Genomic DNA, 17,755 nt, shown 5'->3' with positions numbered 1-17,755 from the left:
CTTCCCTGGTGGTGCAGTGGTTGAGAGTCCGCCTGCCAGTGCAGGGGACACGGGTTCGAGCCCTGGTCTGGGAGGATCCCACATGCTGCGGAGCACCTGGGCCCGTGAGCCACAGCTACTGAGCCTGCGCGTCTGGAGCCTGTGCTCCGCAACAAGAGAGGCCGCGATGGTGAGAGGCCCGTACACGGCGATGAAGAGTGGCCCCCACTTGCCGCAACTGGAGAAAGCCCTCGCACAGAAACGAAGACCCAACACAGCCAGAAATAAATAAATTTATTAAAAAAAAGAGTTGAGTTCAGGTCTTACTCCGTCACCTGTTAGCCGCACGATCTGCAGCCAATTACATAAGCTCTTGGACCACAATTTCCTTACCTTGGCAGTTGTGGTGTTAATTTAAATAGTTTAAACATACAGTCTTTAAATAATACTTTAAAAATTACTCTCGTCTCTTCAAATAATAACCAGCAAACTGGAAGATTTGGAGTTATCTATATTTCTTATGTACATGCAAGCAACTATATTGCAAAATATACTATTGAAAAAATGTCTTGTAATCCGTACAAAATTGAAGATTTAGGAATTTTTGAATTACATGTTTGATACACTGTCTTTTGTCCACTGTCTTCGGAATAAGGTGCTTGGAGTTTAAATATAGTTCTCTTTGTCTGATCAAGCTTAATTTTTTGAGCACCTGCTGTATACCCACCACTTTTCTAGCTCTTTTTACTGAGCCCCTCTAACTAAGGCTTTTTCTTTCCAATTCTTAAGGTATTTATTAATCTGTGTTTTCTTTAGCCACCATAAATATTCTTACCAACACTTTTGAAACAATTTAAAATGTATAGTGTTTGTGATTTTCCTAGTACAGTCCATTGAAAATACTATATTTTATTCTTTATTTCTGGGAGAAGCGAAACTATTGTTATTTTCTTGGGAAATATTTGCCTCAGAAAATATTATGCAGTATAAAGTTACTTTTTCCATGTCTCAAATCATTGATAAAATGCATTTTAAGTGGCACTTTAATGTATTGATATTTTTTCTTTTGCTAGAAAAAGAAACAATAACTAACACTTTTCTTATCCTTTTTATTAGGGTACTACATTAAGAAAAATACTCCTGAATCGGTACTTTAGAGGCGATTATGGTGTCTGTATGAACGGACACCTCTCTGGAGCCTACTGCAAATCTGCACAAGGAGGAGGCAAGACTTATCATTTTTTCCTCATTTTCGGATTTTTAGAGCGTGTCTGCATGCGGTGCTACTCTAGTATTTTACTTAACGTAGCACAAATATAAAAATCATTTAAAGAGCACTATTATCAGCCATAGCAAAAATAAGAAGATCCTGCCATTTGCGCCAACTAGGATGGACCTCAAGGGCGTTATGCTAAAGTGAACTAAGTCAGACAAAGACGGGCACCACATGCTATCGCTTACATATGTAATCTAAAAACACCAAACTCCTAGACACAGGCATCAGATTTGTGCTTGCCAGAGGCAGGGAGTGGAGAGTAGGGGAATCAAGGGAAAGGGGTCAACAGGAACAAACTTCCAGCTATAAAATAAATAAATCCAGGAGATGTAATATACAACACGATGACTATAGTTAACAATACTGTACTGCATATTTGAAAGTTGCTAAGAGAATAGATCCTAAAAGTTCTCATCACAAGGAAAATAAATTAACTATATGAGCTGATGAATTTAATTTTATTGTCGTGATCATTTTGCAGTATATCATATATCAAAGCATTATGTCGTACACCTTAAACGTACACAATGTTATATATCATTGATATACAATGTTATATCTCAATAAAACTGGAAAAATAAATTTAAAAAGCACTATTAAAAACCTTTGCACAATTTTGGGTTCATAAAATAATGGATTTGAACATTAGAATTAATCTTGCCTTCTGACAAAGGTTTATTTATTTGTTTTTCCTAATCACAGGAAGCTTTTCTGGACAAGATTCAGATAAGATGGGGATATCCATGTCAGATATTCAGTGTCTACTGGATAAAGAAGGTGCATCTGAACTTGTCATCGATGTTATAGTGAACACCAAAAATGACAGAATTTTTTCGGAAGGCATTTTACTTGGCATTGCCTTGCTTGAAGGAGGAAATACACAAACTCAGGTACCTGCTTACCGTCATGACCATTTGTTACATTTTGTTATTTTGTATTTCTTATTTACTTGTTATAGAAACCCAGGGAAAGTAATGTTTTTTCGTTAAGCTTCTCATGACTATCCCCCCACCCAAAAACAACCACACTTTCCTTTTATATTTATTTGATTTGCTGCAGTAACTACAGAGCTTCACAAATTATTCGGTGAAGCAGAACATTTCTTAGCAGCATCCTTTCTAACATGATACCAGAAATTCTGGTTTGCTTAGGGAAATTTTAGGCTTACTTTCAGCAAATTAGGACAACATTTTGACTCATCACAGAATTAAATGTAGAAGAAAAAGAATTAAGTGCATTAATTAAATGAGGTAATATATATAAACTCCTCGCACAGTATTTGACATTAAAACAAGTTCCCATAACATGGTTCACCACCCATCTCAGATGCTTTTTCAGAAGCTCAGAACTCTCCCTTTCGCTTTTGCCCCAAATCTCCCAGTGCTCGTTACCCTGCTGCTTCTCCCAGCTTTCACTGGTGTGGGGAGAGAAGAACCTTCTTCATTCTGTTTGCTCGTTCACCTCAGGAGGGGTGGCTTGAGAGTCGTCGTTCATCTATTTGGGGCTCTGCTCCAGTGAGCGGTGTGCTCACTTGCATGCAGAATCAGACCACTGCTTCCAGAAGGCACGCGTTTCACTGTGAAATTCCTGCCAAACTGTGCCTGGACTCCCCCCACACCTAAACTAATTGGAAAATCCAGAATCCATTTTCCCCTCTTCATGGCAAGTAGAAGCCACATCTAATTAAACACTAAAAAAAAAAAAATCATGTTACCTCTAAAGATATCTCTCCAAAACACACGTTATTCTCCTGCTTAAAATCAGTCACTTTCCCTATAAAGGCAAACTCTACCATAGTCCGTAAGATCCTTCGTGATCTAATCTCTTCAAGTTTTCCATCTTTCCTTTCTTATTCCGTCTCTCCCCTCCCCCATTCTCCCTCTTGTGCACCAGCTATACTAAGCCCTTGTAGTTCCTTAGATGTGTTGTGCCGTTTCTCATGTCATTTTCTCCTCTTCGAGGACTCAACTCATGAACTTCTTTTGGAAGCCTTTTCTGATCCTGTGTCCCACTGGGCAGAATTGTCCACTAGGTGCTGTACGCTTCTGCTCTATCCTGCAGACATCTTCAGTAGCATTTCTACCACTTTATTGTGCCTCTTCATGAGTTCATCAGGCTCTGTCTAGTAAACTATGATTCCTTAGAGGTTGAGGTTGACCACGTGTTTTCCGTCTTTGCATCCCTTGTGTCTGGCACCATGGCTGGCCCAGCCTAGGGATTCAATAAATGTTCAGGAGTGAATGGCTCTATGAATGAATGGTCCAAATCAAATTCTACCTCATTCACAAAGTCTTCCCTGTCTGGTTGGGGCTTTTGGGACCAGTCCTTCATCTGAGCTCCCATAGCATTTGTTTCTTTGATGCTCACTTGGCACTTTGCCTGTGCAGCTTTGGTTATTATTTATATGACATCCTGTCTCTCCAGTTAAATGTCATCTTCTTTAAAGTAGGGGATCATGTCTTGTTCTTTATATCTATGGTGCTTTCTAGCCGTTCAACAAATATTTGTTGATGTGGATAGCATTCAATCATTTTTGTATAAGAAAACCTTCTTTTAAGATGGATTATGACAGTCTCATTTACCAGCCTTACACTATTCGGGTTTCTCACTTACCTACATCATTGTGTAACCCAGATGTCAACTGTGTGCTCCTGGCCCTAAGAGGTCTAGTTGAGGTCAACTTGAATCCTTGCCCTCCCCAAGACTTCTGCCAAAATCCAGGAGGGGTTACATTCTCATAGTCTCGCTGGCCACTAATGTCTTGCTTTCTTATTAGTTCATGGGCTGTCTTGGCACGCAGCTTCTGTAGTACTGAGGTAGGAATCTGATCCCCTTCCTTAATTTCTATCCTCCTAGCTACATAAATCAATTTATATGTTTAATATACTTTACTAGAGAATGGTTGAGGGGGAGGATAGAGGAGGTGGTTAGATTACAATTTCAAATTGCATGCTAATAATAGCAACAATGAAAATAATACCTCCACCAAGTGCTATTCTTGGTGCTTTCTGTGTAATAACTTGGTTAATCCTCACAAACAAGCTGTGCAGGAACTTGTGTCCTATCTCATCTCATCTTAGCAAAGAAGAATCCGAGATATACCTGAACTCACATAGCTAGTTAGAGATCAAGCTAGGATTGGAACCCGTGCAGACTGGCTCCAGAGTCTGTGCTCTTAACCACTACAAACATCTCCTTTCTAAAATATCCTTCTACCGCCTCACTCCTAAGAAGTTTCATTGGCTGATCACCCTGCATCACACCCTGGTCTTACTTCATCTCTCTGGTTCCTCACTTCATTTCTCTTCTCTGTCCTCTCATTTCTAGTCTCCCCACCCCCTTCTTGGGGGGAAAGTCCTTCCTCTGTCACATAGATCTGTTTATCTATCACCCGTGGCTCCCCCCAAAACCTTAGAGTTTCCTCTTATACTCTGAAACTCATGGAGGTGCTTCCCCAGTCAAAGCCCACATCTTTTGTGAGGTAAATCGTTATGCTACCTGTTGAGATTATATACACATATAAAAAACATACTGTTTATCTTTATTAAAATCATACTGTTCAGCTTTATAGAGCCCTGGTTTTTAAAAGTCTATGTAAATCATCTGTTATTTTGAGCTTAAGGGGTTATTTTATAAATTTAGTGATTTAGAGTCAGAGAATCTGGATTTAAATCCTAGCTCTACCAACTTACTACTTATATAATATTGGGCAAGTCGTTTACATTCACCAAACCATATTTTATTGATCTACAGAATGGAAATAAGAATACCGTGTTCATCACACAGTTGTACTGAAAGAATCAATGAGATAATATATGTCAAGGAACAACATAAATTATAAAACTTTGTTTTAATAGAACCACAAAGTTCTATAACTTCCTCATTAATATATAGGAATCCCTTTCTACCTTCTAACCCCATTATATTGAAAATATTAGGGTTCAAGCATCAGCTTAATTTATGGGACCGTAGAGGTCTCTGAATGCTGAATTTATCCTTTGGATTAACAGAACCAGCTTGACTGTTTCACTGTGGTTGCTATGGTTACTGTGGCTTTTGGGCCTGCTTTCTTGAGTTGTTGCTAGCCCTATGCTTAGAGCTTCCCCCTTGTAGGTATGAAGCCAACTTGTAAGACTTCATGAAACACTTTGAGAATATGCACCGCCCACATCACAAGTTGCAGGACAGGCATCCATTGCAAGGCCTGATGTCTTTAGAGTCTCACCTATATGTTCCAGGACCTATGAGTCATGGTTTCAGGCATTCTCTCAGGAAAGCATATCTGCAGGAGCCAAACTCCCCAAAATTGACTGTTTAGATATATTGGATTATGGTCAATTCTGGTTGATCTGGAAGTCATTATTTCTTCAGATGTTTTCTTCCCATTGTCTCTCATCAAGGTTATATAACTCATTTTTATCAGTACAGTTCCTGGAATTATTATCTTTATTAATTTTTTTTATTACTTTCTCTTGTTTGTGTTGCATCTATTCCAAGGTTTTAGTCTTAATAACTTACAATTTCCCCACCCAGTGTGAATCCTGACTTCTCTGGAGTGTATCACCTTTCCCATCTCCTACCTCTTTGGTTACTTCCTGAAGTCATTAAGCACAGCATGATTAGGGCAGATATTCTCAAGTTTCAGTATTTCCACCTCTCAGTGAGATACGTTGTATCATACTTTGGGTGTTGAATCCTTTCTACATCATTATTTACTCTAAAGCAGAATTCACTTTATACATTTTATGGTGGGCTTGCCCTAGACCCCATGCAAAGCAATGTATCTAATAAAGTACCAAAAGAATTTAGTGCCTACTTATCAGTGGGTTCCTGTGAGTGAGGCTGCCATGGTAACACATTCTAAATTAAATGTACTATAATTTAGACAAAGAGAAAAATAACTCTTTTTAGACTCACATTTACCATCAGATTAGTGGTTGTTTTCCGTGCTAGATTACAAAGTCACAAGGGCAGAGACTGTAGTTGTTTTCCCTGTTAGTTCTATCCTTTCATAGCATGGGACCCGGCACATAGTAGGCCCTCAATAAATATGTGTTGAATCAAAACATGACTTCATAATAATATAAAAATCAAAGAGCTCTTTGCATACCACTTCTTACAGTACCTTTGTAAAATTTTAAAACAAATAATCAGTAAAGATGAATTCAATAACATGAAATTATGTTGAATTTTAGTGGAAAGTGCTAAGCAAATACAAGCTATTATTAGGACACAGTAAATAGTACGGGAGACTAACAAAGCTGTCAGTTTATGAAATAATCATGGACAGCACATTAAATATAGACTTTTATCCATAATGCTTATGTTTATTTCAAACATAAAAACATTATTTTCTCCCCTTGGGTATAGATGTCTTAAAATATGTTTTCTTGCAGTACTCCTTCTACCAGCAGTTGCATGAACAAAAAAAGTCAGAAAAATTCTTCAAAGTTCTCTATGACCGAATGAAGGCTGCTCAGAAAGAGATAAGATCAACAGTGACAGTTAATACCATAGACTTAGGTAACAAAAAAAGGGATGATGACAATGAATTGATGACATCTGGACCACGAATGAGAGGTAAAGAAATAGTTGAGTATTTGGGAGAATAGAGTGAGAGAAAAAAGGGGTAACACAGTTTTTAGGTCTCTCTTATGTTTGTCATCTCACTTGTCTTAGTCTAATTATTCCAGCTGTGACTCTGTTTATGGAACTCCATCCTTGAATTATTGTGGTCATGGGGTTGACCTTGAAACAGCTCTGTAGGGCCAAGCTCAAGCAAGGAGTTATCAGTGCAAAGCAACAAGTGACATGAAAATGTTTGATTTCATCGTGAAATTCATGGTAAAGAACAACTGCCCAAACCTTCTGAATGTTCATGAAATTTAAACTGTAAGAACAGGAATTAAAGCACTAAACCCTATGAAAGATTTTTGGTATTTGGAATAACAAAGTCATCAGTGTAGTGAATACAAATCATCTAAATATTAACATTTTTGAAATTTGCCCTATGTTCCCACCTTCTCGTATTCAAGAACTCTGACATTTTATATTTATCAGAAAGACAGGAGCCCTTCTAAAATTGGCTATGCGTTAAGATCTTTTTTTTAATATCCCAGTGCAAAGTTAATTTTTTAGTTGCTACCTCAGATTCTTTTTGGGAAATTCTTACACCTCTTGTCAGGTGATTTTAAATTCAATTGTTAGAGAATTTGGGTAACTTTTTTTTTAATTAGCAAAAGGAAGTTAATTCATAAATATAAGACTACTGCTTTATTTTCAGTAAGAGATTCATCATTACATTTAAAAGACGGAATGAAAGGGCAATTAACAGAAGCTTCTTCGGCAACATCCAAAGCGTACTGTGCATACAGAAGAGAAATGGATCCAGAAATAGACATCATGTGCACAGGATCAGAAGCGGGAAACGCTGAGGAAAAGTCTGCGGAGGAAGTAACAGTGAGCCCTGCCATTGCCATCATGCAGCCGATTCTGAGATTTCTTCAGTTACTCTGTGAGAATCACAACCGGGAACTGCAGGTATTTGTTCTGTTTTGTGTGAAAGCTGAGCACACAGCCTGTGATTATAGGTAATTAAATTCAAATAAAACTAACAAGTAGTTTTGGAGAGAGTTTGGGAGAAATAATAAAAACAATAGTGCTCTTCTGAAATGGAAGAAACTTTGGTATCTAAGTGAAGAAAAATGTGAGGAAAATTCCTTTATGCATGAAAAAAAATCAGGCTCCTACGGTATCATTCTTTGCATTTTCAACTCACATCTCTTTAGCCTCAGTGGGTATCGTCTAACCTTAGGACTCTGGGATTTGTTAAGTAAGGTCACATTTGCCTCATCTGTATCTTTCATGGTTTTATAAGACTGTGGAGGCTTTCATCATTCCCAACTCAGTTCATATTTCTTGAGTTAGGATACAGAGTATCTTTGTATGTCTTCATTAGAAACAGAGTTAATATGGAAGAGGATTTTTTTTTTCTTTGCTTTTGAAGTGTAGTTGATTTACAATACTGTGTTAGTTTCAGGAGTACAGCAAAATGATTCATATATATATATTTCCTTTTTTAAAATCTTTTCCATCATAGCTTATCATGAGATATTGAATAGTTCCCTATGCTGTACAGTAAATCCCTATTATTTATCTATTTTATACATGGTAGTGTGAATCTGTTAATCCCATACTCCTAATTTTTCCCTCCTCCTCCCCCCTTCCCCTTTGGTAACCATACATTTGTTTTCTGTCTGTGAGTCTGTTTCTGTTTTGTAAATAAGTTCATTTGTACTATTTTTTTAGATTCCACATATAAGTGGTATCTCTCTACATCCAACCATGTTGCTGCAAATGACATTGTTTCAATCTTTTTTATGGCTGAGTAATATTCCAGTGTGTGTGTGTGTGTGTGTGTGTGTGTGTGTGTGTGTGTGTTACATCTTCTTTATTCATGTGTCTGTTGATGGACACTTAGGTCGCTTCCATGTCTTGGCTATTGTAAATAGTGCTGCTGTGAATATAGGGGTAAGTGTATCTTTTTGAATTAGAGTTTTTGTCTTTTCTGAGTATATGCCGAGGAGTGGGATTGCTGGATCATATGGTAACTCTATGTTTATTTTTTAAGGACCATCCACACTGTTTTCTATAGTGGCTGCACCAATTTACATTCCCACCAATAGTGTAGGAGGGTTCCCTTTTCTTCACACCCTCTCCAGCATTTATTATTTGTAGACTTTTTGATGATAGCCATTCTGACTGGTGTGAGGTAGTTTGGATTTGAATTTCTCTGATAATTAGCAATGTTGAGCATCTTTTCATATGCCTGTTGGCCATCTGTATGTCTTCTTTGGAGAAATGTCTCTTTAGGTCTTCTGCCCATTTTTCAATTGAGTTGTTTGCTTTTTTGATAGTGAGTTGTACGAGCTGTTTATATATTTTGGAGATTAATCTCTTGTCGGTTGCATCATTTGCAAATATTTTCTCCCAGTCTGTAGGTTGTCTTTTCGTTTTGTTGATGGTTTCCTTTGCTGTGCAAAAGTTTATAAGTTTGATTAGATCACATTTGTTTATTTTTGCTTTTATTTCTTTTACCTAGGAAGACTGACCTAAGAAAATATTGCTACAATTTATGTCAGAGAATGTTTTGCCTATGTTCTCTTCTAGGAGTTTTATGGTGTTATGTCTTATATTTAAGTCTTTAAGCCATTTTGAATTGATTTTTGTGTATGGTGTGAGGGAGTGTTCTAACTTCATTGATTTACTTGGGGAAGAGGATTTTTTACAACAGTGAAGGTTGATACCTTTGTAAGTGAATATAATCCTGGCCTTACATCTTCTTGGGTACATTTTTTGTTGTCAAATAGATGAACTTAGGGGTGCCTAGGAAATTTGTCCCATTTGTTTTGGGCATCATTTGCACATGCTGCTTATGTCACCATAGAAGAACCACATGAATGGTGACATCATTTCTAAGAGCACAAATCCAGTATTAGAGTGGCAGCAGAGTTTGAAGCTGTGTTTTCTAGTAAGCATCTAAAGTGCAGGTGTTCTGAATTGGTAAGAGAGGGTACATTCATATTAACTGGATTGAATATCCTCCAAGGAGATGAGACCCTCAGGAATTAATGAATGGCGGAAGCCATGACTCTTGTGGACCACCCCACCACAGCTTGGAGAGGGCTGCTGCAGAGCTGTCAGCAGGCAAAGACCAGAAGCTTTATTTGCAGAGGGAAGATATTGAATATGTGCCTGTGCACTTATCCTGACCCATGTGGTCTGTCCATGTGGGAAGTGGATGTGTAGTATCTGGTCAAACATTTTACTGATAGGAATGTGGGATCAAACAATTTGGAAAATGCTACTTATAAAAGAGTTTTGTTTTAATATGAATAAGTGTTAAAATTATTCACAATAGTTAATATGTAGAAGCAGCCCCAGTGTCCATTAACAGATGAATGGATACACAAAATGGGTGTATACAAAAAATATAATATTATTCAGCCTTAACAAGGAAGGAAATTCTGACATGTGCTTCAACATGTATGAACCTGGGGACATTATGCTGAGTGAAATAAGACACACAAAAAGACAAATACTGTGTGATTCCACTTGTATGAGATAGAGTAGTCAAAATAATGAAGACAGAAAGTAGAAGGACGGTTGTCAGGGGCTAGGGAGAGGGAGAATGGGGAGTTGTTAATAGGTATAGAGTTTTAGTTTTACAAACGTGAAAGGAGTTCTAGAAATGTATGATGGAGATGGTAGTTAAACATTATAAATATGTTTAATACCACTGGACTGTGTACACTTAAAAATGGTTAAGAGTAAATTTTATGTATATTTTGCCACAATACAAAAAACTGGGAAAAAATCACAAATGCAAACTAAAAGGAAAAAGAATAAATGGTAGAAATGAATTCAAATGAATTAAGTAGTAAATTAAATTAGTGAAAATAAGTAATAAATCAAAATAAAATAAAAGTTTCCATCTTTGCTTACCCTTTCACCAGGTTTATTCCCCCATGAAATCACTCTTTTTTTGTTTGTTTGTTTATACAGCAGGTTCTTATTAGTCATCAATTTTATACACATCAGTGTATACATGTCAACCCCAATCGCCCAATTCATCAAAACCCCAACCCCACGCCCCCGCCGCTTTCCCCGCTTGGTGTCCATACGTTTGTTCTCTACATTGTGTCTCAATCTCTGCCCTGCAAACCGGTTCATCTGTACCATTTTTCGAGATTCCACATATATGCGTTAATATACAATATTTGTTTTTCTCTTTCTGACTTACTTCACTCTGTATGACAGCCTCTAGATCCATCCACGTCTCAACAAATGACCCAATTTCATTCCTTTTTATGGCTGAGTAATATTCCATTGTATATATGTACCACATCTTCTTTATCCATTCGTCGGTCGATGGGCATTTAGGTTGCTTCCATGACCTGGCTATTGTAAATAGTGCTGCAATGAACATTGGGGTGCATGTGTCTTTTTGGATGACGGTTTTCTCTGGGTATATGCCCAGTAGTGGGACTGCTGGGTCATATGCTAATTCTGTTTTTAGTTTTTTAAGGAACCTCCATACTGTTCTCCATAGTGGCTGTATCAATTTACATTCCCACCCACAGTGCAAGAGGGTTCCCTTTTCTCCACACCCTCTCCAGCATTTGTTGTTTGTAGATTTTCTGATGATGCCCACTGTAACTGGTGTGAGGTGATACCTCATTGTAGTTTTGATTTGCATTTCTCTAATGATTAGTGATGTTGAGCAGCTTTTCATGTGCCTGTGGTCCATCTGTATGTCTTCTTTGGAAAAATGTCTATTTAGGTCTTCTGCCCATTTTTGGATTGGGTTGTTTGTTTTTTTAATATTGAGCTGCATGAGCTGTTTATATATTTTGGAGATTAATCCTTTGTCCGTTGATTCATTTGCAAATATTTTCTCCCATTCTGAGGGTTGTCTTTTCTTCTTGTTTAAGGTTTCCTTTGCTGTGCGAAAGCTTTGAAGTCTCATTAGGTCCCATTTGTTTATTTTTGTTTTTATTTCCATTACTCTAGGAGGTGGATCAAAAAAGATCTTGCTGTGATTTATGTCAAAGTGTGTTCTCCTATGTCTTCCTCTAAGAGTTTTATAGTGCCCGGTCTTACATTTAGGTCTGTAATCCATTTTGAGTTTATTTTTGTGTATGGTGTTAGGGAGTGTTCTAATTTCATTCTTTTACATGTAGCTGTCCAGTTTTCCCAGCAACACTTATTGAAGAGACTGTCTTTTCTCCATTGTATATCCTTGCCTCCTGTGTCATAGATTAGTTGACCATAGGTGCGCGGGTTTATCTCTGGGCTTTCTATCTTGTTCCATTGATCTATGTTTCTGTTTTTGTGCCAGTACCATATTGTCTCGATTACTGTAGCTTTATACTATAGTCTGAAGTCAGGGAGTCTGATTCCTCCAGCTCCGTTTTTTCCCTCAAGACTGCTTTGGCTATTCGGGGACTTTTGTGTCTCCATACAAATTTTAAGATTTTTTGTTCTAGTTCCGTAAAAAATGCCATTGGTAATTTGTTAGGGATTGCATTGAATCTGTAGATTGCTTTCGGTAGTATAGTCATTTTCACAATATTGATACTTCCAATCCAAGAACATGGTATATCTCTCCATCTGTTGGTATCATGTTTAATTTCTTTCATCAGTGTCTTATAGTTTTCTGCATACAGGTCTTTTGTCTCCCTAGGTAGGTTTATTCCTAGGTATTTTATTCTTTTTGTTGCAATGGTAAATGGGAGTGTTTCCATAATTTCTCTTTCAGATTTTTCATCATTAGTTTATAGGAATGCAAGAGATTTCTGTGCATGAAGTTTGTATCCTGCAACTTTACCAAATTCATTGATTAGCTCTAGTAGTTTTCTGGTGGCATCTTTAGGATTCTCTATGTATAGTATCATGTCATCTGCAAACAGTGACAGTTTTACTTCTTCTTTTCCGATTTGGATTCCTTTTATTTCTTTTTCTTCTTTGATTGATGTGGCTAGGACTTCCAAAACTATGTTGAATAATAGTAGTGAGAGTGGACATCCTTGTCTTGTTCCTGATCTTAGAGGAAACGCTTTCAGTTTTTCACCATTGAGAATGAGATTGTAGTATATGGCCTTTATTATGTTGAGGTAGGTTCCCTCTATGCCCACTTTCTGGAGAGTTTTTATCATAAATGGGTGTTGAATTTTGTCAAAAGCTTTTTCTGCATCTATTGAGATGATCATATGGTTTTTATTCTTCAATTTGTTAATATGGTGTATCACATTAATTGATTTGCGTATGTTGAAGAATCCTTGCATCCTTGGGATAAATCCCACTTGGTCATGGGGTATGATCCTTTTCATGTGTTGTTGGATTCTGTTTGCTAGTATTTTGTTGAGGATTTTTGCATCTATATTCATCAGTGATATTGGTCTGTAATTTTCCTTTTTTGTAGTATCTTTGTCTGGTTTTGGTATCAGGGTGATGGTGGCCTCATAGAATGAGTTTGGGAGTGTTCCTTCCAATGCAATTTTTTGGAAGAGTTTGAGAAGGATGGGTGTTAGCTCTTCTCTAAATGTTTGATAGAATTCACCTGTGAAGCCATCTGGTCCTGGACTTTTGTTTGTTGGAAGATTTTAATCACAGTTTCAATTTCATTACTTGTGATTGCTCTGTTCATATTTTCTATTTCTTTGTGGTTCAGTCTTGGAAGGTTATACCTTTCTAAGAATTTGTCCATTTCTTCCAGTTTATCCATTTTATTGGCATAGAGCTCCTTGTAGTGGTCTCTTAGGATGCTTTATATTTCTGCGGTGTCTGTTGTAACGTCTCCTTTTTCATTTCTAATTTTATTGATTTGAGTCCTCTCCCTCTTTTTCTTGATGAGTCTGGCTAATGGTTTATCAACTTTGTTTATCTTCTCAAAGAACCAGCTTTTAGTTTTATTGATCTTTGCTATTGTTTTCTTTGTTTCTATTTCATTTATTTCTGCTCTGATCTTTATGATTTCTTTCCTTCTGCTAACTTTGGGTTTTGTTTGTTCTTCTTTTTCTAGTTCTTTTAGGTGTAAGGTTAGATTGTTTATTTGAGATTTTTCTTGTTTCTTGAGGTAGGCTTGTATAGCTATAAACTTCCCTCTTAGAACTGCTTTTGCTGCATCCCATAGGTTTTGGATCGTCATGTTTTCATTGTCATTTGTCTCTAGGTATTTTTTGATTTCCTCTTTGATTTCTTCAGTGATCTCTTGGTTATTTAGTAAGGTATTGTTTAGCCTCCATGTGTTTGTGTGTTTTACTTTTTTTTCCCTGTAATTGATTTCTAATCTCATAGCGTTGTGGTCAGAAAAGATGCTTGATATGATTTCAATTTTCTTAAATTTACTGAGGCTTGATGTGTGACCCAAGATGTGATCTATCCTGGAGAAAGTTCCGTGCGCACTTGAGAAGCAAGTGTAATTTGCTGTTTTTGGATGGAATGTCCTATAAATATAAATTAAATGTATCTGGCCTATTGTATCATTTAAAGCTTCTGTTCCTTATTTATTTTCATTTTGGATGATCTGTCCATTGGTGTAAGTGAGGTGTTATAGTCCCCCACTATTATTTTGTTACTGTCGATTTCCTCTTTTATAGCTGTTAGCAGTTGCCTTATGTATTGAGGTGCTCCTGTGTTGGCTGCAGATATATTTATAATTGCTATATCTTCCTCTCGGATTGAACCCCTGATCATTATGTAGTGTCCTTCCTTGTCTCTTGTAACATTCTTTATTTTAAAGTCAGTTTTATCTGATGTGAGTATTGCTACTCCGGCTTTCTTTTGATTTCCATTTTCATGGAATATTTTTTTCCATCCCCTCACTTTCAGTCTGAATGTTTCCCTAGGTCTAAAGTGGGTCTCTTGTAGACAGCATATATATGGGTCTTGTTTTTGTATCCATTCAGCAAGCCTGTGTCTTTTGGTTGGAGTATTTAATCCCTTCACATTTAGGGTTATTATCGATATGTATGTTCCTATTACCATTTTCTTAATTGTTTTGTGTTTGTTTTTGTAGGTCCTTTTCTTCTCTGTGTTTCCCACTTAGAGAAGTTCCTTTAGCATTTGTTGTAGAGCTGGTTTGGTGGTGCTGAATTCTCTTAGCTTTTGCTTGTCTGTAAAGCTTTTGATTTATCCATGGAATCTGAATGAGATCCTTGCCGGGTAGAATAGTCTTGGTTGTAGGTTCTTCCCTTTCATCACTTTAAGTATATCATGCCACTCCCTTCTGGCTTGTAGAGTTTCTGCTGAGAAATCAGCTGTTAACCTTATGGGAGTTCCCTTGTATGTTATTTGTCATTTTTCCCTTGTTGCTTTCAATAATTTTTCTTTGTCTTTAATTTTTGCCACTTTGATTACTATGTGTCTCGGTGTGTTTCTCCTTGGGTTTATGCTGCCTGGGACTCTCTGCGCTTCCCGGACTTGGGTGGCTATTTCATTTCCGATATTAGGGAAGTTTTCGACTATGATCTCTTCAAATATTTTCTCTGGTCCTTTCTCTCTCTCTTCTCCTCCTGGACCCCTATAATGCGAATGTTGTTGCGCTTAATATTGTCCCAGAGGTCTCTTAGGCTGTCTTCATTTCTTTTCATTCTTTTTTCTTTATTCTGTTCTGCAGCAGTGAATTCCACCATTCTGTCTTCCAGGTCACTTATCCGTTCTTCTGCCTCAGTTATTCTGCTATTGATTCCTTCTAGTGTAGTTGTCATTTCACTTATTGTATTGTTCATCTCTGTTTGTTTGTTCTTTAATTCTTCTGGGTCTTTGTTAAACATTTCTTGCATCTTCTCTATCTTTGCCTCTATTCTTTCTCTGACGTCCTGGATCATCTTCACTATCATTATTCTGAATTCTTTTTCTGGAAGGTTGCCTATCTCCACTTCATTTAGTTGTTTTTCTGGGGTTTTATCTTGTTCCTTCATCTGGTACATAGCCCTCTGATTTTTCATCTTGTCTCCGTTTCTGTGAATGTGGTTTTTGTTCCACTGGCTGCAGGATTGTAGTTCTTGCTTCTGCTGTCTGCCCTCTGCAGAAGTTAGTTCTTTAAAGAAGATCGATAAGATTCTTATTCCCTCATCAATACGTATGGAAACTCCTCTCTGCTGTCATATAGTTTGCTGTAACCTCTCACCTCTAGCAGGAACACTGAGACCGTAGGGATGCTTATCCATGGCATTGACTCGACAGAATGCATAATCTCTCTATAGACTTGGTTCTAGTGAGGGTCCACTGCCTGCTGCCGATTCAGTTCCTGTGGGGCCCCGGCTGCTCCAGCTACTGGACCGCGTCTGTCAGCAAGCGGGCAAGGTCTAAGAATCACTCTTAACAGGTTGTGTTTCCTTCCAGAAATTTTTATGCACATATAAGCATACTGATCTGTACATGTAAACCTTTTAAAAAATACACAATATAATGCTCTTCCACTTACTTTTATCATTTAGTAATATATCTTATTACTAAATTACTTATTACTAGTTTATGTTTATATCAGTACATATTAAAGTACCTCATTCTTATAGCTTCAAAATATTCCAGTGTTTGGATGTACATTTATTTATTAAATCAGTCACATTGTGATGGGTATGGTGTGGTTTCCAGTTTGGGCTGTTATAAGCAGTATGCCATGAACCTCTTTGCAGTTGTATGTTACCTGAAAATATTGATAGGTGCTTCCAAGTTGCCCTCCATAATAGTTGTATCATTTGCTGTTTGAAGCTATGCTGTTTATAAGGGATCATTTAGTTGAATATTTGATTTCTTCTTTCCCTAATGAATTTCTTTCCAGTTTCTTTTTCCTTCTCCTTTTCCTACTACCTATTGTTTTTGCCCTTTGTATACAGTTTTAACACAATGACATTGAGAAATATTTGTTATGAACCATACTGATAAATATAGATGCTTGGGAAAAAAAAATGCATCTTTTATTTCTTAAACCCAGGAGAAATTTAATAAATGCAAATGCTTCCATATAAAGAGCAATTCCATCGCACATTGCCACGGGGATCCTCTCGAGTTAGAAAAACACTCATAGGGAGAGAACTGAAAACAATTAGCATAGTGATTTTTTTTTTTAATGCTTCAGGTATGCTTTCTTTTGCCTTTAGAATTTCTTGAGGAATCAAAACAACAAAACAAATTACAACCTTGTCTGTGAGACCCTTCAGTTTTTGGACTGCATTTGTGGAAGTACGACGGGTGGCCTGGGCCTCTTGGGTCTCTACATCAATGAGAAGAATGTAGTGCTGGTCAACCAGACTCTGGAGAGCTTGACTGAGTATTGCCAGGGCCCATGCCATGAAAATCAGGTAACTCTGAAAGCAGTCCTTCACACACAAGTATTCTGACCAGTCAACAAAAGGATCAGATTGGTGAAGGAGCCAAGCTTTGTGTGCATGTAAAAGATCTTTCTTCTTGCTTTGCCAGACATTTTTACTTTCCTAACAAAACATACAAAGACTGAATTATGGACTAACAAATACTATGCCATATTTTAATTTAATTTCACCGTAAAAGGAAATTCCCATGAAAATATTCCAGATAAAAATCAGAGTTATCAAAAAGAGTAAAATACGTTTTTTCATCATTGATCAGTTTTCATCTTTAGTCAATCTTTTCAGGATTTGTGGCATCAACTCCCATTGGTTTCTTCGGCTCCACTGCAGTGCTTAATATAGAAAAGTGAAAAAAGTAATTTGCTTTTCTATTGCAAATTATATGATGTATATGTACAAAAATGCACACACACACATACATGTAAATACATAGGTATGTAGAACAAAAACACAATTATTGACATAAATAATTTGTTAGGGGCATACTTCTTCCCCCCCGTAATATGCATGTGACATGGTGAAAGAGTTTGTGGATTTTGCTCTGTATTATATTTCCCTCTCCTAGGGCAATGATACAAGAAAACCTAACTGTTGATTTAAAGTTAAG

The 17,755-nt window shown here is 37.1% G+C and overlaps 1 protein-coding gene across 4 annotated transcripts in view; it reads left to right on the top strand.

Annotated features, from left to right (window-relative positions):
* The window catches only part of ITPR2 (inositol 1,4,5-trisphosphate receptor type 2), a 524,073-nt gene that overhangs the window by 356,903 nt on the left and 149,415 nt on the right, over positions 1-17,755 (top strand). For all 4 annotated transcript variants that reach the window (XR_009505331.1, XM_059935504.1, XM_059935506.1 and 1 more), the window contains 5 exons: positions 1,096-1,204; positions 1,958-2,145; positions 6,652-6,835; positions 7,539-7,795; positions 16,921-17,121. Coding sequence is in view for 3 of the 4 variants with exons in the window: in XM_059935504.1 (XP_059791487.1) it covers positions 1,096-1,204; positions 1,958-2,145; positions 6,652-6,835; positions 7,539-7,795; positions 16,921-17,121 (939 nt within the window). In the remaining variant the exon portion in view is untranslated. The remainder of the gene's footprint in view (positions 1-1,095; positions 1,205-1,957; positions 2,146-6,651; positions 6,836-7,538; positions 7,796-16,920; positions 17,122-17,755) is intronic.

Source organism: Balaenoptera ricei, chromosome 10 (assembly GCF_028023285.1).
Source record: "Balaenoptera ricei isolate mBalRic1 chromosome 10, mBalRic1.hap2, whole genome shotgun sequence".
Taxonomy (NCBI): Eukaryota; Metazoa; Chordata; class Mammalia; order Artiodactyla; family Balaenopteridae; genus Balaenoptera; species Balaenoptera ricei.
Note: the sequence above shows the minus strand (reverse complement) of the source record. Positions and strands in the feature narration are given on the sequence as shown.